The sequence below is a fragment of the Pristiophorus japonicus genome, chromosome 21 (genome assembly GCF_044704955.1).
Source record: "Pristiophorus japonicus isolate sPriJap1 chromosome 21, sPriJap1.hap1, whole genome shotgun sequence".
NCBI lineage: Eukaryota > Metazoa > Chordata > Chondrichthyes > Pristiophoridae > Pristiophorus > Pristiophorus japonicus.
This window is the reverse complement of record NC_091997.1, coordinates 81,320,179-81,342,756: the sequence shown is the minus strand read 5'-3', so window position 1 is coordinate 81,342,756 and position 22,578 is coordinate 81,320,179. Positions and strand designations below refer to the sequence as shown.

Sequence of the window (22,578 nt, the reverse complement as noted above, 5' to 3'; positions counted from 1 at the left end):
CCCGGCACCAAGCTCATGGCCTACAGAGCAATGGTGATACCCGCCCTCCTATATGGCTCAACGACATGGACACCACAAAACGCTGGAGAAGTACCACCAACGCTGCCTCTGCAAGATCCTGCAAATCCTTTGGGGGGATAGGCGCACCAACGTCCGTGTCCTCGCTCAGGCCAATATCCCTAGCATCGAAGCACTGACCACACTCGATCAGCTCCTCTAGACAGACCACATTGCCTGACAATTCAGGTACTGGTCTTCAAACACTCTTCATAATCCTGACACGAGACTCCTAAAACAAGCGCTCTACTCGGAGCTCTAACATGGCAAGCGAGCCCCCGGTGGGCAGAGGAACCGCTTCAAGGACACCCCACATGATGCCCTCTCTGTTGCAGCATTGTTATCTCTATCCCAGTGTAACTGACTTATCTTTTCTCTCAGCCTCTCCTCATCGTGCTTTTGCAAGTTGAATCTGGGGTAGATTATTCCTGGAACTACAGTACCTCTCTTCAGTGGAAGCACATACTCATGGTCTATAATGCTGCTTAGGTCCTGCTATGCCAGCGTTGACAAGTGCCTTAACAGTTTGATACCAATCGCGTAATAGAAAGGCGGAAACAGAACATTTCTATGACTAACATTAATGCACAAACACCAAAATTAGCTGAGGATAATGGCTACTACTCTGAGTTGGAATTGCAATCCACAAGTGTTGCACAGGATGCCCTGAATTATAAGAGTGAATCTTGACTAGTTTATGGTCATCTGAATCCTGAGATTGCCTTAAAACTCATTAAGTTAGTGATTTTTCTTCTAAAGATATCTTCCTACTTTTGTGGTGGCATAGATTAACCATGCAGACATAGAGATGAACTTAAGCACCTCTGATATAGGACAAAGGAGTTTCCAGTGAATTTTTGTGTCCATCAAAGCGAGACTTGCAAGTGCTGGGGAAAAGAATACTTTATCCACTGCGAACATTGAATCTGACAAAGGGTTGTAATGTTAATGTATTTTCTCTTTATAGCTGCTGCCCTGCATTCGCTATATGTTCTGATGGTGCTTCACTCTTTTGGCTTTCCCTCCCCCCTGTCTTCAGTTCTCCTCATCTTGCTGCAAATTCGGTCAGGCAGAGTCAGCATGGATTTATGAAGGGGAAGTCATGTTTGACAAATTTGCTAGAATTCTTGGATATAATGAACAGGGTGGATAAAGAGGAACCAGTGGATGTGGTGTATTTGGACTTCCAGAAGGCATTTGACAAGGTGCCACATAAAAGGTTACTGCACAAGATAAAAGTTCACGGGGTTGGGGGTAATATATTAGCATGGAGGAAGGGACTGAGTGTAACGTAGCCAAGTCTGCCGATGATACAAAGATGGGAGGAAAAGCAATGTGTGAGGAGGACACACAAAATCTGCAAAAGGACAGACAGGCTAAGTGAGTGGGCAAAAATTTGGCAGATGGAGTATAATGTTGGAAAGTGTGAGGTCATGCACTTTGGCAGAAAAAAAATCAAAGAGCAAGTTATTATTTAAATGGAGAAAGATTGCAAAGTGCGGCAGTACAGCGGGACTTGGGGGTACTTGTGCATGAAACGCAAAAGGTTAGTATGCAAGTACAGCAAGTGATCAGGAAGGCCAATAGAATCTTGGCCTTTATTGCAAAGGGGATGGAGTATAAAAGCAGGAAAGTCTTGCTACAGCTACACAGGGTATTGGTGAGGCCACACCTGGAATACTGCGTGCAGTTTTGGTTTCCATATATACGAAAGGATATACTTACTTTGAAGGCAGTTCAGAGAAGGTTCACTAGGTTGATTCCAGAGATGAGGGGGTTGACTTATGAGGAAAGGTTGAGTAGGTTGAGCCTCTACTCATTTGGAATTCAGAAGAATGAGAGGTGATCTTATCGAAACTTATAAGATTATGAGAGGGCTTGACAAGGTGGATGCAGAGAGGATGTTTCCACTGATGGGGGAGACTAGAACTAGAGGGCATAATCTTAGAATAAGGGGCCGCCCATTTAAAGCCGAGATGAGGAGAAATTACTTCTCTCAGAGGATTGTGGATCTGTGGAATTCGCTGCCTCAGAGAGCTGTGGAAGCTGGGACATTGAATAAATTTAAGACAGAAAGAGAGAGTTTCTTAAGCGATAAGGGGATAAGGGGTTATGGAGAGCGGGCAGGGAAGTGGACCAGAGTCCAAGATCGGGTCAGCCATCGTCGTATTAAATGGTGGAGCACGCTCGAGGGGCCGTATGGCCTACTCTTGCTCCTATTTCTTATGTTCTTGTATGCAGCTCTATAGCTGACAGCTGAGTTAGGAGATCTGCCTGCGTCTCTGCCACATGTCAAACGGATCATTTAGACTGGGATGGGAGTAGGCCCAATGATTATCTCCCCTACCATTCATTTCCCCTCCTGTGAGAGGAAGTGTCGAGTCTTTAATCACTGCCTCCCTTCCACTACAGAGCTCAGTGAAGTTAACAATCTAATACGTATCCCTTGACTTTGTGGTGTCAGACTGCTGCGCTATGCACCACTTGGGCAGAGAAGAGACTTTCAGTCCGTCAGACTGGGACAGATACGAGCACAGGTCTCAGTGCGGCAAGGACAGCACTGCGAAATCCAAGAGTGTTAGCTGTGACTACACTTAAAAAGGATTTCACTGGCTGTAAAGCGCTTTGGGACGTCCGGTGATCATGAAAGACGCTATATAAATGCAAGTCTTTCTTTTCTTTTTCTTTGTTCAAATCAAGGCCTAAAAGGACAAGAATTTGTCAGATGATCACCATAAACTGGTTGCAGATCATGTACTTCCTGGCCAACATCTCAGCACAGTAAACAATAAAATCCTTCTCCGTATGTAGACTTTCTATTGAGATTAAATAACACAAACAACTAGTTTACATAAAAGTACTCAAGAGCATTTTATAAGGGCACAAGTGAATACTGAACAGAAAATATAGGCATATGGGGAATTGGGAGGGAGGATAAAAAAAGTCTAAGGGAACTGGGACACTTTCTTCCACAGAGAAACAGTCTCAATAAAATGGGGGCGGTGAGAACAGTACTTGGTTATTTTTAAATTTCAAAATATATTTTATTCATATAAAAAATTTGTACAGTACATTCAAAGGCATTTCAATACCTTTAGCTGCGGTCAGCAATCCCATACACTATTATTTAGGTGCTGACGGCAGTTCCGTTCGTTACATTTCCTTGTTTTCCAGTTCAAATGTAAATGTACCGTCACCCATTCCGTGTACTGTATAGTGACACATGTAATGTAATTTGTTGAATGTACTGCAATGTATCCCGTATTGTACCGTATTGTACTTGAACTGAAAAGCAAGGAAATGTATTGAACGGAACTGCCGTCAGCACCCAAATGTAGTGTATGGGATTGCTGACTGCAGCTAAACGTACTGAACTGCTTTTGAATGTACTGTACAAATTTTTATATGAATAAAGTATATTTTGAAATTTAAAAAAAATGCTGAATGTGGCAAGAGACAGTGGAACGTAGGAACATGAGTAGGCCAATTAGGCCCTTGAACCTGTTCCGACATTCAGTTAGATTGTGATTGATTAATATCTGAACTCCATCTACCTGCTTTGGATCCATATCCCTTAATACCCTTGCCTAACAAAAGTTTACCAATCTCAGTTTTGAAATTTTCAATTGAACCCCAGCCTCAACAGCTTTTTGGGGGAAAGAGAGTTCTTGATTTCCACTATTCTTTATTTGAAGAAGTGCTTCCTGACATTACACCTGAATGGCCTACCTCTTATTCTGGATTTCCCCACCAGAGGAAATACTTTCTACCTATCCACCCTTGTAAATCCGTTATTCATCTTAAACATTTCAATTACATCACCCCTTAATCTTCTATATTCAAGGGAATACTGTCCTCACAATATCATTTTGGCCCCAATATCATTCAAGGTGACAGAATCCCTCCAGACGGATGATTATCCAATTAATGGCGAGTTCCTGACTTGTTGGGGAGAGAGAGCAGTGAAAAGGAAGGGTAGAAATATGCCAAATGCAAGAGATGCAAGATGGTTAACAAAGGATGAGGTTAATCGGAATTTACCTGACCCCCTAGCCGCACTAGCACTTAGAAGAATTGGCAGATGCTTGAAGAGAGGTCCCCAACTCAATAGCAAGAGAATAAAATGGCATGCAGCACAACTGAACCCTGCAGAAGGAAAGGCTTCACAAGTTTCAATGTCTGTATCAAAATGATCTGGCATCCCTGGCTGGTACTGTAACGGCAATGTTAGAGTGACATCAGACCTGTCATTTTCAGAATCATTGAAAAATTACAACTGAGAAGGAGGCCATTCGGCCCATCATGTCCGTGCCAGTCGAAAAAGAGTCACCCAGCCTAATCCCACCTTCCAGCACTAGCTCCGTAGCCCTGTAGATTACGGCTCTTTAAATGCAGATCCAAATTCTTTTTAAATGTGATGAGGGTTTCTACCTCTACCATCCTTTCAGGCCGTGAGTTCCAGATTCCTACCCCCTTCTGGGTGAAGAAATGTTCCCTCATCTCCCCTCTAATCCTTCTACCAATTACTTTCAAACTATGCCCCCTGGTTGTTGACCCCTCTGCTAAGGGAAATGGGTTCTTCCTATCCACTCTATCTAGGCCCCTCATCATTTTATACACCTCAATTAAATCTCCCATCAGCCTCTGTTCCAAGGAAAACAACCCCAACCTATCCAATCTTTGCTCATAGCTAAAATGTTCCAGTCCTGTCCTCAAAGGCACATCGAATTAACAGAGCACTGGTTTGCTATGGTCTCTTTATCAGCATGCAATCTTCAATGAATGTTTGATTTAGGTAACGGTAGGGAGGGCATGTTACAAACAGGGTGTTTTATATGATTTTCCATTACTGAAGGAGATATAAACAATACGAGTTATATCAGAAATTGTGGTATGAGTGTCTTCATGTGAGGGGTGTGTTACTGTGAGGATGTAATGTAATGTGGTTTCTGCACTCAGAACATGTAACAAACAGCATGCAATATATCAAGAGTGTTAGGAGAAAATTATTTGAAAATAAGTAAACAGAATTATATTTGAGTTAATGATATGCAAATAAGCCGGTAATTTATCACAATGAAATAAGTATCTTTGCTATCTTGCACCATAAAGAGCTTGAGCTCACCAATATAAACAATCAATATTTGGTCTGTAACAGTTCAGGTTTGTGAAAGTCACAGAGACAGGATAATGTCAACACACAGAGGGTGCCTGTTTCTTGTTTATTAGCAAAGCTTCTTGGTTACTAATGCAACTAGTGAATTATGAATATATATTCATTACAATAGTGACTACACTCCAAAAGTACTTTATCGGCTGTAAAGCGCTTTGAGACGTCTGATGGTCAGGAAAGGCGCCATATAAATGCAAGTATTTCAATTTAAAAATAAAGCTATTTTATAGCTTTATTCTTTCTCGTCCTCCTTCCCTTGTTGGTTTCCATCTGTCATGTCCTGGCCAAGAGGACAAACAGACGATCTCCTCTGGGCCTTTTGAAATGCTGCTCTAGAAGCTGCTGCTAGATGTACAAAGGGAGTTGGAGAGAGGATGGGGGGGGGGGGAACGAGACAGGATGTCTTTCTCCATGGCAACAGGCCTGGCCTTAGTATGTCTTCCCGAGTCTAGATGGCACCAGAAACTAACCGTGTGGGAATCATGACCAGACTCTCATATATGTCGATGCAGCAATGCTTCGGCATTAGCGCCAATCCATTTTTATTTCCAGTTTCAAAATTTGGTTTTGTGATTTCGATCATTATTTTTGTAATTAAATGGAGGAAAACACTGCACTCCATGGTTTTTTCCCCCCAGTGGGTTGTAATACGTCTGAACCAGAGCAAGCTCTCACAGCGTTTCCATCACCTGGTTTTCAAAACTTTTCAATTTTGATATGCTGATTTTAAGTTGTAAAATATTTTTTTTCAAAATGATGTTTTTAATTTAATGTCAGGAAATTCAGTGACCTGATAATGATTTTCATTGTCAATCTCAGTGAAGGTAAAACAAAGAATGAGTGCTGCTCTTTTAAAACAACGAGTGATCTCACAACATGCACTTTCAAGCACATTGGTAGTTACAGACTCACTTGTGAAACCAATGACTATGGACTGAAAACCACTTGTAATTTATCGGTTGACTTTATTTTGGCACAGGAGTCCATTTCTATACTGAAACAGGCTTGAATCTATAAACCAAGTATATAGATCCAGAGTACCTAACATCTGTAACGATCTATGGACTGGGCTGCTGTTCTGACCACTGTTAAAGAAAGCAGGAAGGTCAGAATGGTATTGTTGAGGGGATGTTCCATCTTATGCTAATTCTTTATCGTTGGGAATATGAAATTACAGGCAGCCTGTCTAGGTGGTGTAACAATTGAAAATGTGGTTAAGGGAAGTCATGAACAAAAGCAGTGTTATTTTGTGTATTCTACAGATGCAAGCAGTACATCACCCAAAGTGGGAAGTCACCCGTGATCCCCTATAGACTAAGTTACTGGTCTTGGTTGTGTTGCTGTAGGGAGAAATATACAAAGTGATTTCCTGTCTGATTCTGCTTCAGTAATAATGCACGTTAAAGGTGTTATATAAATGAAAGTTGTTACTGTTGTTGGATGTCCATATCTTTCCCACAGGAAGAGCGAGGATAAAGGTGGGAGAAGCCTATGTGGAGAAATACCACAAATAGCTCTTCTGGACTACTCGTACACCTCAGCACTGGGAAGAAGCCCAGAAGTAGGCCATCTGCTTACTCTCTTGGTCATGCCGGGGCAGAGTGCACAAGATGGATTGGGGAGAAAAATGCCTTCTCAACACACCTAACTCTAGCCAGACATTTTAAAACCCATCACTGTCTTATTTTTTTCTGAAACTCCCACTGCCATTGGAGTTCGAAAGGCTGTGAGGCACTTAACTACTTATGTCTCCCAGTTTAAGATGTTTTGGAAGGCTAACCCTAGTCATACAGTCTGCTTCATTGTGGGATGGGGAAGGAGGCACAACGTTTCCTGACAAGAAACCGAAAGCTGTCATTTTTCATCCAGTACCCATGAAGCGCTCACTTTTGGCAACTGAAGGAGTAGAAAGAATAATTGTGGAGGAGCGGAATACAAAACTTCTTTAAAGGCAAAGTGTGTTTAATCTGGTGAATAATAGTATTGAGGCAGAGTAGGTGTGGCACAAGAATGTGAGGAGCCTTAGCCTGTCCAGTACAATCTTGTCTAAAACAAGTATTATTGCATGTGCACTGCAGTATAGTACATGATACATATAAAGCGGCCAAGTATTATTTTCTGAGTTATTAGTCAATATGTATTAAAGAATTCCTTGTGCTTAAAGAGGCCCACATTTTAGATGACTAAAAGATACCTTCTTGCACAATCTGAAAGATCTCAATTTAGACAGAGATCATGCTTCATGTGGGAGAGCCAACTGGGATTTCACGGTGACTCGTGTTTAGGAAATTACGTTGTCTTTGGTCAGTCGCATTTGGACACAGACACAAACCCTTTGCTGTATATTAGAGTCTCCAAATCAAGTAATGAGAAATTCACACAAGCAGTTTCCTTTTGCCTTAATGTAGGGATTCACCTCACCTTCCTATGCTGCAGTAGGTTGGCAAGTGCCAAGGTTGAGCAAGCTCCAACTGTGCAGGAGTACTGCTGGAGTTAAACTTGCTAAAATCACAGAGCTTACCAGTGGCTGGAGAGCAGTGTGAAGTGTGGAGGGAAAGAACACTGTCGTCAGCTGCCTGTTGCTTCTCCAGCTATGACCAGTATACCCATTCGGGCCTCAAGGTTATCTGCAGATAAGTGGGAAGAATCCCAGTCCAATTCATTTTTCAACCTTTTCAGGTCCCATCAATGACCCAGCAAAGGGATCACAACCCTGTTGGATATGAGTAACTTGGATACATTCCCGACCATTGCCCAGGGCACGCCAATGATCCAGGGTGGTAGGACAATCATCAAAAAAACTTCCCGCAAAACCTACCTTGCTCAGTATCGGATTAACAAGTCTGCTACAAAGGATAAACTCAGCCCCGATCTCCCATTACCAGCTATATCACCTTGTAGCTAAATTCAACTATTCAGAGGACTCACTAACAACACCGACCCAACTCCTCCCACCCAAAGAGGGAGACACTTTCTTTGTCATATAATTTGATCAGGAAGTTTTGGCTAAATCACATGGAATAACAAGTAAACGCTGGAAAGTATGAGGCAAAACAAGACTGTCTCAAAATAAAAGCATTTTTGGATGGACCAAAATGACGCACTTTTGTGTAGTAGAAACATAAGTCATGTAGGAGTTGAAAGGATGAAGGAGTCTAATTTTCTTTTTTTTAAAAAAGTCAGGGTGGCTTTCAGAAACCATTCCAAAACAACCAATCTGCTTTCAGACGAGGTCTTGGGCACGAGCGAAGGGATCACAGCCTGGCTGGATAGCAGTAAATTGGTACACATTTCCTACCATTACCCAGGGCAAGCCAATAAATTTGCAAAAGTGTGGGAGAGTTTTGCACAAATTCACTTGCTCAAGAAGAGGACACACTGCTTCCCTTACTGTGTAAACACTTAGAAATACGAGAAGGAATCCAGAACATGTACACTCAATGTGTAGGAAAAGAGAATCCTAACTTAAGGGCTCCAAAAATCAGCAAGGCATAAAGATCATGGGAAATGGCACGTTTGAAGTATTTTGCATTACTTGATAATGCATGATTTTCATGTTGTGCAAGACCAATGTTGGTTGGGGAATGGGAGTCATTTTGCTAATCACATATTATCAGTGCCTATTTTGTGAAGTTCTTCAAAATGTACAAGTGAACAACTGTTCTTCTCTCCCTCCTACACTTTACACTATTACCCAGCCAGAGAGGGCAGGTGATCTGTCAACGCCATCTTGACATCAGCCACTCCTAGAAGTACAAGCATAGCCAAAGGGGATTTTATTAATGAAATTTCCTCACTCCCTGTATAAAATACGTGGCAAATAAAAATTCTTTAAAAGCACCAAGGTTAACAGAAAGGTTAAAATGAGCAATATTGCAATATTAATTTTTAATGATTCAATTCTTAAATACAGTAGTAACATCGAGAGGTCCTCAAAACAAAAATAAAATGATGAATTGCAGGAATAGCATCATTACTGAATCTCTGGAATCAATCGCAGGCCCTTGGGGATAATGCACATTCATAGTGCTTCAGGGACTTGAGCACATCATCTAGGTTAACACCCATGCAGTAGTGAGGGTGTGCAGCAGTGTCGGAAGTATCATTTTTCAGATGAAATATTAAACAGAGTCCCTGTCTGCAAGTCAGGTGGATGTAAAAGATCCCATGACACTTTGTTGACGAAGAGGAGTATCTCATTGCTTATTGTGGAATCTTGCTATGTGTAAATTGGGTGCCTCATTAGCTTAAGAAAAATAGTGACTGTATTTCAAAGTCAAAATAATTTATTGGTTGTGAAGCACTTTGAACATCTGGAGATATGAAAGGCACTATTATAAATGCAAATTCATTCTTTTCTTTCTTAATCATTGAACTATATAGAAATTACAACATATAAACAAGATGTTCAGTCCAAGATTGTTAATTCTTCACACCAGCAGTATTATCACATGTGCCCACCCTCTAGACTTGACTACTCCAACACACTCCTGGCTGGCCTCCCACATTCTACACTACGTAAACTTGAGGTCATCCAAAACTCAGCAGCCCACGTCTTAACTCGCACCAAGTCACGATCACCTGGAATATTGTGTTCAGTTTTGGTCTCCTAATCTGAGGAAGGACATCCTTGCTATTGAGGGAGTGCAGCGAAGGTTCACCAGACTGATTCCCGGGATGGCAGGACTGACATATGAGGAGAGACTGGATCGACTGGGCCTGTATTCACTGGAGTTTAGAAGGATGAGAGGGGATCTCATAGAAACATATAAAATTCTGACGGGACTGGACAGGTTAGATGCAAGAAGAATGTTCCCGATGTTGGGGAAGTCCAGAGCCAGGGGACACAGTCTAAGGATAAGTGGTAAGCCATTTAGGACTGAGATGAGGAGAAACTTCTTCACTCAGAGTTGTGAACGTGTGGAATTCCCTACCGCAGAGAGTTGTTGATGCCAGTTCATTGGATATATTCAAGAGGGAGTTAGATATGGCACTTATGGCTAAAGGGATCAAGGGGTATGGAGAGAAAGCAGGAAAGGGGTACTGAGGTGAATGATCAGCCATGATCTTATTGAATGGTGGTGCAGGCTCAAAGGGCTGAATGGTCGACTGCTACACCTATTTTCTATGTTTCTATCACTCCTGTGCTTTCTGACCTATATTGGCTCCCGGTTAAACGACGCCTCGATTTCAAAATTCTCATCCTTGTTTACAAATCACTCCATGGTCTCGCCCCTCCCTCTCTCTCTAATCTTTTTCAGCGCCACAACCCCACAAAATGTCTGTGCGCCTCAAATTCTGCCCTCTTGAACATCACTCATTACAACTGCTCAACCATCGGTGGCCGTGCCTTCAGCTGTTTGGGCCCCAAGCTCTGGAACTCCCTTCCTAAACCTCGCCGCCTCTCTACCTCTCTTTCCTCCTTTAAGACGCTCCTTAAAACCTACCTCTTTAACCAAGCTTTTAGTCATCTGCCTTAATTTCTTCTTTTGTGGCTCGGTGTCAAATTTATCTGTTTTGTCTTGCAACACTGCTGTGAAGCGCCTTGGGGCGTTTTACTAAGTTAAATGCTCTATATAAATAAAAGTTGTTGTCATATTCCTTTCTTCCCCTTTTCTTCAACCACCTACTTAATCTATTCTTCAAAGTTGACGTCTCTGCTTCAATCACGAACTCTGGTTGTGCATTCCACAGCATCACAACCGTTTATGTTAAATGGTTTCTCCTGCTCTTTGCCAAATTCACACACTTAATCTTACATCTATATTCCTTTGTTCTAGACCCCCTCAACCACTGGAAAGAGTCTGTTTCCACCTATCCTGTTGCATCCTTTAATAATTTAAACAGTTTTATCAAAATCATCCTGTAATCTCCTCTGTTCTAGTAAACAGCCCCAATTTGCCCATCCTATGTATTTGCATTGCCTCATACCAGGTATCATTCTAGTGAATCTGTGCTCTGCCTTCTCTAATGCCTCAACATCCTTCCTATAGGATGGCGCAGACAGAAAAATAGTCAATATATATGAATTCAAAGATTCGGATGTGATTAAAGTGAAGGTACCTATTTTGAACAGTGCATTAAATGCATTGCTAGAGAAGCTAAATAGGTGTTGCAAAATCTATGTTGCATCATTTTGTAAGGCCAATAGCTAAAAAATAACTGAGTCATAAATAAACATACATGCAGTTCAGAATTTAAGACAATTACCTGCCAGCTATATCTTGCAGTATAGAACTATCAGGAAAGACTGAACAGGCTGGGTTTCTTTCCTCTAGTGGAAGTGTAACCTAATAAAGGTCTTTAAAATTATGAAGACGTAGACATAGAAAAGATGTTTTCATTTGTGGGGGAGTCCAAAACTAGTGGTCATAAACAATGTTCGGTGAATTTTTTTTTAAAAAGGGACTGCAAATTCAAAATATCGCACGTGTGCAGTTTTTGCACTGAAAAGCCGGCAAGCTGTCTGTGCAGGATCCCTGGAGCGCTGTGCAGCAGCTTAGAGGGAACATTGGTCATAAATATAGGATAGCCACTAATAAATCCAATACGGAATTCAGGAGCAACATCTTTACCCAGAGAGTAGTTAGAATGTGGATCTTGCTACCACATGGAGTAGTTGAGGCAAATAGCATAGATGCATTTAAGGGGAAGCTGGATAAGTTCATGAGGGAGAAATAAATGTTGATAAAGAGTTTGACAAAGTAATGTGGGAGGAGGCTTGTGTAGAGCACAAACAAAGCAGAGACCAGTTGGGCTTGTTTCTGTGCTGTAAATGCCAAGTAATTCTATAATAATGGAAGGGATATTCAGAGTTTTTAATCCCGACAGGATTGAATTCCAATGAGAAGCTACTTACCTTTCCGTGACTTCTCTTCATGTGGGACACATAGAGCTCGCGCTCTGGAAAGCCCTGCAGACATTCGCCACACGTCCAGCCAAGCTTCCTCACTTTGGGCTGCATCTCAGACTTCTGCATGGCGGTTTCATCCTTCCTGCCACTGTTCAAGCTGTTGGAGGCGACACCATTCGCAGCTGTGTGTGCTGTAGATGCTTCAGCCTTTGGGCTACTAGACGTGTCCCTGGAGGGAGGCCAGAGGCTCGGAGGCTTTTCAGTGGTTTGTGCAGGGTTGTGAACAACCTAATTTAAAAAAAAAACATGATCATTAACATAATACTACTGGCAAGCGCACTGCAAGCAATTAATGCTGTTGTACCTCAGGAGTTTATATCTTTCACCACACAAACTGACACAGTGGAATCTAGTTCTATACAAGGTACCCCATCTCAATATACACTGGAGGACTTTGAAAAATGTTAATTTGGCTCTGCAAAATCAATGGTAATGTTGCCCTCCCCTCATTGCTCACTCACCCCTCTCTAAACTATTTTAACACCCATTAGCTGCAGGATATAGTTTGGTTACTGATTGATAATTCATGATTTTGGTTAGCTGTTGTGAAATAAAGAACACAAACTGGAACAGTAAGGCAGAGACAAAAGATGGCGGCACGCCGATTAATACACCGTGAAAATAAGTGTTGTTGAATTGGAGGGTGTAATATGACTATGCTCACAGGTTTGTAAAGCTGTTGAGTGCCCTTACTAAAAATGGGCACTTGATTAAATGTTACTTTAAAATAGTTGTAGAGCTGTTAAGTTGGGAGTGGCTTAGCCCGTCACATGATGTTCACAAGACTCAATAAAACCCCAGCCAGTTGGGTTCGGGGAATCCACGATAAGGCAGGTGGTTGAGAGCCTGGTGGATGAACTGGTAATGTGTAGTGTGATTGTTAAACATTTGCTAACAAACTAACCAGTTCTTAATAGCAATGTGTTGTTATGAATTCTGAAGCAAAGAACCCATGAAGCAAATACATTACAGAGGGAGCTCTGTGTCAACAGCTTTCTGCAGATATGTGACAGAATTCTGTGCTCTCACTGGTTACCAAGCACCATGAGTTTTATCTATTAGTGTGAGGTCATGCATTTTGGCACAAAAAAAATCAAAGAGCAAGTTATTATTTAAATGGAGAAAGATTGCAAAGTGCTGCAGTACAGCAGGACCTGGTGGTACTTGTGCATGAAACACAAAAGGTTAGTATGCAGGTATAGCAAGTGATCAGGAAGGCCAATAGAATCTTGCCCTTTATTGCAAAGGGGATGGAGTATAAAAGGAGGGAAGTCTTGCTACAGTTACACAGGGTATTGATGAGACCACACCTGGAATATTGCGTGCAGTTTTGGTTTCCATATTTACAAAATGATCTACTTGCTTTGGAGGCAGTTCAGAGAAGGTTCACTAGGTTGATTCCGGAGATGAGGGGGTTGACTTATGAGGAAAGGTTGAGTAGGTTGGGCCTCTACTCATTGGAATTCAGAAGATTGAGGTGTGATCTTGTCGAAACATATAAGATTATGAGGGGGCTTGACAAGGTGGATACAGAGAGAATGTTTCCACTGATGGGGGAGACTAGAACTAGGGGGCATAATCTCAGAATAAGGGGCTGCCCATTTAAAACTGATATGAGGAGAAATTTATTTTCTCAGGGGTTTGTAAATCTGTGGCATTCGTTGCCTCAGAGAGCTGTGGAAGCTGGGACATTGAATAAATTTAAAACAGAGATAGACAGTTTCTTAACCGATAAGGGAATAAGGAGTTATGGGGAGCAGCAGGAAAGTGGATCAGAGTCCATGATTGGATCAGCCAAGATCATATTAAATGGCAGAGCAGGCTCGAGGGGCCGTATGGCCTACTTCTGCTCCTATTTCTTATGTTCTTATGTTATATTAGTGTGAATTAACAATATAGAATGACATAAAATAGCAAGCTTTGCTAAATATATGGAAATACATTGGGCTCTATTTTCCTCTTTGCCCATTTTTGGCAACCAGGAGGATGTGCGGACGATTTTTTTGTGCCCGATTGCGCCAAAAAAAAACTTTCGGCAAAGTAAAATTTTATTTTGGCGCTGTGGTACCCGAATTAGAATCTGGGGTTGGAGCTTCAAGTGTGCGCTGAAAAGTCAGTGAGCATGCGTCGGGAAAAAACCCTTTTTTCCACATGACGGATGTGTCCGCGTAGCCCGTGAACTTCCTGGTCTGGATCAAGAGCTTGTGAGAACACACTGAGATCATAGTTGGATCTGGACATTTAAATTTTAGCTGCAAAAGATGGATCCAAGGGAAGGAGAAGGAGAAACATAGAAAATAGGTGAAGGAGTAGGCCATTCGGCCCTTCGAGCCTGCACCGCCATTCAATAAGATCATGGCTGATCATTCCTTCAGTACCCCTTTCCTGCTTTCTCTCCATACCCCTTGATCCCCTTAACCGCAAGGGCCATATCTAACTCCCCCTTGAATATATCCAATGAACTGGCATCAACAACTCCTTGCGGCAGGGAATTCCACAGGTTAACAACTCTCTGAGTGAAGAAGTTTCTCCTCATCTCAGTCCTAAATGGCCTACCCCTTATCCTAAGACTATGTTCCCTGGTTCTGAACTTCCCCAACATCGAGAACATTCTTCCCGCATCTAACCTGTCCAGTCCCGTCAGAATATTATAAGTTTCTATGAGATCCCCTCTCATCCTTCTAAACGCCAGTGAATAAAGACCCAGTTGACCAGTCTCTCCTCATGACAGCCCAGCCATCCCTGGAATCAGTCTGGTGAACCTTCGCTGCACTCCCTCAATAGCAAGAACGCCCTTCCTCAGACTAGACGACCAAAACTGAACACAATATTCCAGGTGAGGCCTCACTAAGGCCTAGTACAATTGCCGTAAGACCTCCCTGTTCCTATACTCAAATCCCCTAGCTATGAAGGCCAACATACCATTTGCCTTCTTTACCGCCTGCTGTACCTCCGTGCCCACTTTCAGTGACTGATGAACCATGACACCCAAGTCTCGTTGCACCTCCCCTTTTCCTAATCTGCCACCATTCGGATAATATTCTGCCTTTGTGTTTTTGCCCCCAAAATGGATAACCTCACATTTATCCACATTATACTGCATCTGCCATGTATTTGCCCACTCACCTAATCTGTCCAAGTCACCCTGCAGCCTCTTAGCATCCTCCTCACAGCTCACACCGCCACCCAGTTTAGTGTCATCCGCAAACTTGGAGATATTACACTCTATTCCTTCATCCAAATCGTTAATGTATATTGTAAAGAGCTAGGGTCCCAGCACTGAGCCCTGCGGCACCCCACTAGTAACTGCCTGCCATTCTGAAAAGGACCCGTTTATTCTGACTCTCTGCTTCCTGTCTGCCAACCAGTTCTCTATCCACGTCAGTACATTACCCCCAATATCATGTGCTTTGATTTTATACACCAATCTCTTGTGCGGGACCTTGTCAAAAGCCTTTTGGAAGTCCAAATACACCACATCCACTGGTTCGCCCTTGTCCACTCTACTAGTCACATCCTCAAAAAATTCCAGAAGATTCGTCAAGCATGATTTCCCCTTCACAAATCCATGCTGACTCGGTCCGATCCTGTCACTGCTTTCCAAATGGGCTGCTATTTCATCCTTAATAATTGATTCCAACATTTTCCCCACTACTGATGTCAGGCTAACTGGTCTATAATTACACGCTTTCTCTCTCCCTCCTTTTTAAAAAAAGTAGTGTTACATTAGCTACCCTCCAGTCCATAGGAACTGATCCAGAGAAGGACCAAGAGATTTCTAGCAGAAGAAATTGAGCCTCTGGTAGACATCATTGAGAGGAGATGGGATGTGCTTGAAAACAAAGGAAGAATGGGACGAAAGAAACTGAAACCTTTTCTACTTGCAAAACTTTGGGACTAAGTTGCAGAAGAGTTTAATGCAATGGACATGACCCCAAGAAGCGGCACGCAGATCAAAAAGTAGCAGAAACTTGGCCAAGCAGTTACTGTAGGTAATATTTTTATTTATGCACTGCAATTACATTTGTAAATGTGGCACATGCGTGTGTGGCCACCACAGCAGAAGAACCCTCTCTTTAAAAAGTTCTATTTTCATCTTTGCAGAGGAAGGTGTCACAGATCAACCGAGAAAAGTCAAAAACTGGAGGAGATGTGCCAAGTCGACTGCAACTAACAACCGTGGAACAGAGGATTGCGGATATGATTAAATCTCGCAAGAGAAGGTCAACCACCAATGTGGACGCTAAGCCAAAGTTACTGAGAGGGGGGGGGGAAAGTCCTGCAAATTGTACAGTCTGGGTTGGCATCGCGGTCTTTGAAAAGAGCATGCGCTGTGTGACCTGCATATTCATGTCACCCTGCCCCCTCTTCTTCCTCCCCTGCTGTTAACCAAACATCTTCTCTGTTATGTTTTGCAGATGTTGCGCATCAGGAAGAGACAGAAGCTGAAGTAGAAGATCAGGAAGCCGTCAGTCCAGATATTGTTCACCAACTTCAAGACGAGGATGAGCTGGACAATGAGGACAGCAGGAAGACCCCAATAATGAGATGGTTACATTGGAATTGGAGCCGGTGCACATCCTGAGGACGCCAAGCCCTTTGCTGAGCGATATAACCGACGCGACATTTCATGGGGTACAGTCTGAGGTTGCGGGTCCCAGTGGGTTGCAGCAAGCCACATCTGGGAGTCGGCAGAGGAGAGTGGGAAGGAGAGCTCAACCTGAAATGCAGGATGCAGAGGATATAGGACAGATTATGGGAATGAGTAGGGAGAGCAATGAGCTCACGAGATCGCTCCTGGACACCATGGGTGGGATGAGGGTAGAATTAGCGGGACGGTCAGTAGAAGTAGCAACACTGTCTGGAGGAATGGGAGCAGTGTCGAGACAGATTAGGGAGGGAATGTCGCAGATTAGGGAGGGAATGTCGCAGATTAGGGAGGGAATGTAGGAGGCAGCTGATGCAATAAATGGACACACCCAGGCTGTCAATGCCCAACAGCAACTGGCAGCATCAACTGCTGACACTCACTTTCTAATACCCAGACCAACCTCGGGTAGTGTGTCGCAGGTTGATTCACAGGCTGAAGAAAACTCCGAAGAGTAACCCAGGCCTTCCACAATGCTGTCTGCTAGGTCAGTCCCTGTCCAACCCCACCAACAACAAATGCGCCTTCGCGCAGAAAGCAGAAAAAACCTTGGGATCAGAGTGAGGAAGCAGAAGTCTGAGACAATGGGCACGGGTAGGAATAGAGGCAACAACAGAGGCAAGAGGGGCACACAGCCCTAAGGTCTTTGAATAAGGGGTAGGAGAGATGGCTGCAACTAGAGTTTGTTTGTATGTTGCTGCTACTTGTTGTTTTCTTCATTGAAAAGTTTACAGATTGGTAATTATTTTTATTAAAGTGAAACTGTACAAATGTTTAATAAACCTAATTATTTTTAAAATTTAAGCAGAATCTTGTACATTATACATTTTTGAATTAAAGCAACATAAACCATCACATTACATACATCATCATGTATATTATTTTTTTCCACACTAACCGGTGCAAAGAGTCAACGCTGTCGGGCCATTTAGCCTTCAGGCAGCAAAGCTGATCATGGATTAGCTGCTGCTGCAAGTCTCTAGCTATGACTATAGGTGCACGAGGCCGCCTCCTCCGCTGTCGTCCTACAGCTGGAGGTGGTGGCATGGGTTCGTCCTCTTCCTCCTCGTCCTTCTCTCCCGCCGCCCCCCCCCACTCCCTTCAGGAGGATCTTCAATATCTAGGGCCTGGCCCCTCATGATGGCCAAGTTGTGCATCATGCAGCACACGACAGTGAACTGACCAACGTGGCGAGGGGCGTATTTCAGGTAGCTTCTAGAGCAGTCCAGGTATCGTAAACGTTGCTTCAGTATGCCAATTGTCCTCTCTATGATGCTACGCATCGTTATGTGCGACATGTTGTACGACGCTCTGGCTCAGTGTGGGGGATTGCGTGGTGGGGGAGGGAATCATAAACCAGGTGGCGAGCCCGTTCCCTTTGTCCCTGAGCAACCAGCTGTGCCCTTCTGGCAGCTCCTGAAACATTATAGATTTAATGCTTTCACACAGGATGAAAGCATCATGGATGCTACCTGGGTATTTGGCATCCACTGCCATGATCTGATGCAGATCGTCGCAGACGAGCCGCACATTTAGGGATTGGGACCCTTTTCTGGTGCGATAAACCTCGGAGTCGTCCAAAGGTGCTCGCAAGGCGATGTGGATAAGGTCGACCTTTGAGAAGCCAGAAATTCTGGAGAACTCCACAGCCCTGTATCGCATTGCCTGCGTGGTCATAAGGAAATTGATGACATTTTGGCATACAGTGCAGCAGTCATCTGTCGAATGCAGCAATGTGTGGCATGCTGCGAGATGCAGCACATGTCCCTAGTTGCTGCTTGAAATGAGCTAGAAGCATAGAAGACAAGTGCATCAGTGACCTTCACTTCCACAAGTAGGGCAGTCCTCCTGCCACTTCTTGGCTGTATGGCTGCCCTGACTAGTTGGCAGATCTGAGTGATGACCTCCTTTCTAAATCGCAGCCTGCGAATGCAGTCTACCTCACTCAGGTATAGGTATGAGCGCCTGTCCCTGTAGATTCGATCAGGGTATGGCCTCCTCCCCATTAATGCCCGAGCTATCTGGTTTCTGCGATGGTGGCATCATATTATCCGTTGCCTCTGCATGGCATGCATGTAAACCAACCTTACTACGAGGCATAGTAATATTTGCACCCATAATTATTATTCTTAATTTTGTTATTCTTGTTATTGTGAGACTATACTTACTGAAGCATAGCACACACATCCTAGTAGAACGGACCACACCCTGTTCTGCGCGCATATGCAACACTAAGCTCCGTCTCTACGGAGACACAACGCACAGTGATTTATGGCACTAAGAGCTTTGGCCGAAATGCGTATGTTTGCTGCTGTGTTGTGCCATCTCCGATACACAGTTCGGAGTGCATGCCGGCAGGATTGCTCCCTCGGCTGACAGAAACACGAGCTTGGCGCTTGTATTCCACCTGCACCCCGCCCCCGCCCCCCGCCCCGGGGTGGAATCCAAGCGCTGAGCTACTGTGCTCGTATCCGGCTGAGGGAGCGATCCTATGATCCATGCCTGGAGCCCCGTGAGCAGAGATTCAGTGGTGGGATGGAGTCGCAATTTGCCTTCTCTTATAACATGGAAAAAACTAAATTTCTAACATTCTGTGGGAAAAATTAACAGTTATTTTCCACGTTTCCTCTTCAAAAATCATCATGAATTTATCTTTTAAATTGTCTTCTTTCCTCGCTCCAAAAACTCAGAAATATACTCAGTGCCGATTTCCTTAAGTTAACGTAGGGTTTTCCTGATTGGTTCTTAAGGCCACTGTACGCCGTCCTGAAAAAAATCGGTGTTGGCGAAAGTCGGTTAAATGGCCAAAAAGGGCTCGGAAATCAATTTTCAAACCAGAGCTGCGCCAAAAAATCTGGTGCTGACAGTCGCCGGCATACAAACTTTGAGGAAAGATGCAAAATCAAGATTGCTCAAAAAAAATCAGCGGACGCCAAAAAAACGGCGCCCAATGGTGGCGAAAATAAAGCCCATTGTACTTCCACACAGTTTGGTATCCTCTTTTTTTAAAAAAAGCAGCAGACTTTTAAAATTTTTTCAGTACATGACTTCCAATTCTCTGGCATTGTTGGTCCGGTCACAGCCCTCAAATTATATTACAATAGCAGATCTCTCTTGGCATTGCTCACAGTTGAGGCAAAGACTGTGCTGTTACACGGGGGAGGGCACGGGAAGAGCTGCACATCTCCACTGAAAGAATTTGGAAACAAGTTTATTAGAGATCTCCCCAGAGAGGGTGAATGATTTTGATTAGCTTCTGCAAAATAAATATTTTGGCTGGTGTTCGGCAAATGATAGTGTGTGTTGCTGGGGAGTCTCTGTGTGATGCAAGCAATATAACTAAAACAGATGATCTGGTCACTATCACACTGCTGTTTGTGGGAGCTTACTGTGTGGAAATTGGCTGCTGCGTTTCCTACATTACAACAATGACTACACATTGTTTTGTGGATAAGTAAATAAATGAATGCTAATACTGTAAATACATAAATATATCTGATGTACACAATCGTCATTTCTGTAATCCCAGTACAAACAAAACGGTTAAGTGCTATAACCATTTAGAATACAATATAAAATATAAAATATAAAGGACTGCATTTTCTGGTAGAGTAGTGAAAAACTGCACGCGTGTATGCAGAGGCCTACTGCCTCATCCCCTTTACCACCGGCAACCTGAATGTAACTCATTCCCCCATGGCAGGAAAGTAGGCCCTGCTGCATGCAAATACCAGTGGAGAGACAGGGCCTGGGTATCTGCCCTATCTTACTCCATACCGCTGGTGCCATCAACACCAGGGATCACCGGGAAAGAGGTGTTGGTATACCATGGGACAGCGGCAGCAATCCGGCTCAGGGGAATAGTGGAAGGTGGGCTAGTAATGGGCTGTTCTTCCCCTCTTAGGGCCCATCTTACCTCTTGTAGAGTTAACTCTGTTCACAGAGAGCATTTTATTCAGGGCTTTTCCGTTTCTATTGCGGTGATTGCTGCTTCGTTTGGTGCTGCTCCCCTTCGGCTTTTTCCTCACTTGCATCAGGAGGCTCCCTCTTGGCGATGGAGCTCCCGCCCAGAGTGTGAACTGAGCCCAGGCCCAGAAAAATGGGATGGGGTATCAGTGAAGTGGTGGGCATACATGTTGGTGCCCCAGTGGCAAACCCAGAAGAAAATCCAGTTGCAAGAGCGCACATATGTGAGTCTCTTTCTCTGTGTCTCTCATATTCACAGCTCTACCACTCTTCCAGCCCCCCCACACACACATTGTCTATCTAACTTCTTTCTCGATCTCTGAAGCAGTCTCTTTTTTCCTTGCTTTCGGCAATATCTCCCTCCCTCTCTCAAACAATAGTAAGCATTTGAAAAACATACATCATAAAAGAATCAGAGTTCAAGCTTGAACTTGTTTTAAAGTCATTTAAAAAAAAAACTCAATTACTGCTTCGAGCCATGGCCTGAGGAAACACATTCTTTGAGTTGTACACAGACAATTGCTAAAGAGGTTCACACTGATTCTAGGAGACTGCTCCACACTCAGACTGCAGCATACAGGGAATTGTAGTTATTAACTACAATTGCAGTGCAGTGTTTAACTGCAGTGTAAATAAAAGCTGCGGGAGCTCAAACCCTGGGCTTTCCATTGAGGCAGAGGCCTCCGAGCAATATCAAATGAAAACAAGTTTAATCTTGTTATCGTGAATAGAAAATATTTTATGTCTTGACTTACGTTTCAAATCTTATTTGCATCATTTAGTTACTGAGAAAACAAAATTGATGGCTGAAAGGTTATTAAAAAATATTCAAAGCAGCTTATTTAGCTCCCTTTCTCTTATTGGTAAATTGTTCTAACCACACATCTGATTTATTGTTTACATACATGCTCAATACTTCCTCATCGCTAGGTTTCTACTTCTGATTCTTACATCTACCTATTGAGTAATGATTTGAAATTGCAGTCAATCCAAAAGTGTGTGTTTTGATAAATTATGTTTCTAGTGATCTCTTACCTCTGACTCACTATTATGAGCAAAGCCGTAACAAAGGTTATGTTCTATAACAGGCTATTATGCCTTGTAACACACAAATATAATTATCAGGTCCACTGATTTATGGTGACTGAATAAGACAAAATGTATTTTATTACATAGTTTGCTAGGGCTTTTACATGTGAAATGATCTGAAAAAGTTCAAAGCTCACTCTCCAGCTTGTTTCACAGATTCTGCATCTCTCAAACACTCCCTTAGAGTCCCAGAGGGAACCCATCACCCCTTAATTTGCATAGATGTGTCTGTCTCCACCTCACTTGCACATCATTTCCACCCCCACCCGCCCCCCCATTATTTCACATACTGTTTAAAGTAAGAAAAGGCTCTTGAAGATAGTTTTTCTGTCAAAACTGAACACAGGTTTACAATTAATCTTTTAACTGAAAATGGTGGCAGTGTTCATGTTGAGGAAGAAGAGGGCACATCAGTGGTTAGGATGATATATATTTGCACCTTATCAGAAGAACTGTGATACAATATTTTAATGTTATATTGAAGCCAAGATAATTGACTGCAACAACTTTGTGTGATTTTGTTACTCAGTTTCAGGGAAACATTTCCACAGTTATCAGTTTTTTTCCACTTCTTGCTTAAGCTTTGATGGTGACTGTTGGCAGGCCATTTGACTGCAGGGGATACCATTACCGAGCCTGATTTTTGTCCTCAACCAACATCCACAAATGTGCACTTCTTGTAAGGGTGATAATCACTGTAAAAAGAAATTGTACCGACACAAGCTGGAACGT

General features: G+C 43.1%; 1 protein-coding gene across 2 annotated transcripts in view; it reads right to left on the bottom strand.

Moving 5' to 3' along the window:
* znf592 (zinc finger protein 592) overlaps window positions 1–22,578 on the bottom strand; it is a 194,259-nt gene that overhangs the window by 18,120 nt on the left and 153,561 nt on the right. For both annotated transcript variants that reach the window (XM_070865106.1, XM_070865107.1), the window contains exon 7: window positions 12,090–12,371. In XM_070865106.1, coding sequence (XP_070721207.1) covers window positions 12,090–12,371 — 282 coding nt within the window. The remainder of the gene's footprint in view (window positions 1–12,089; window positions 12,372–22,578) is intronic.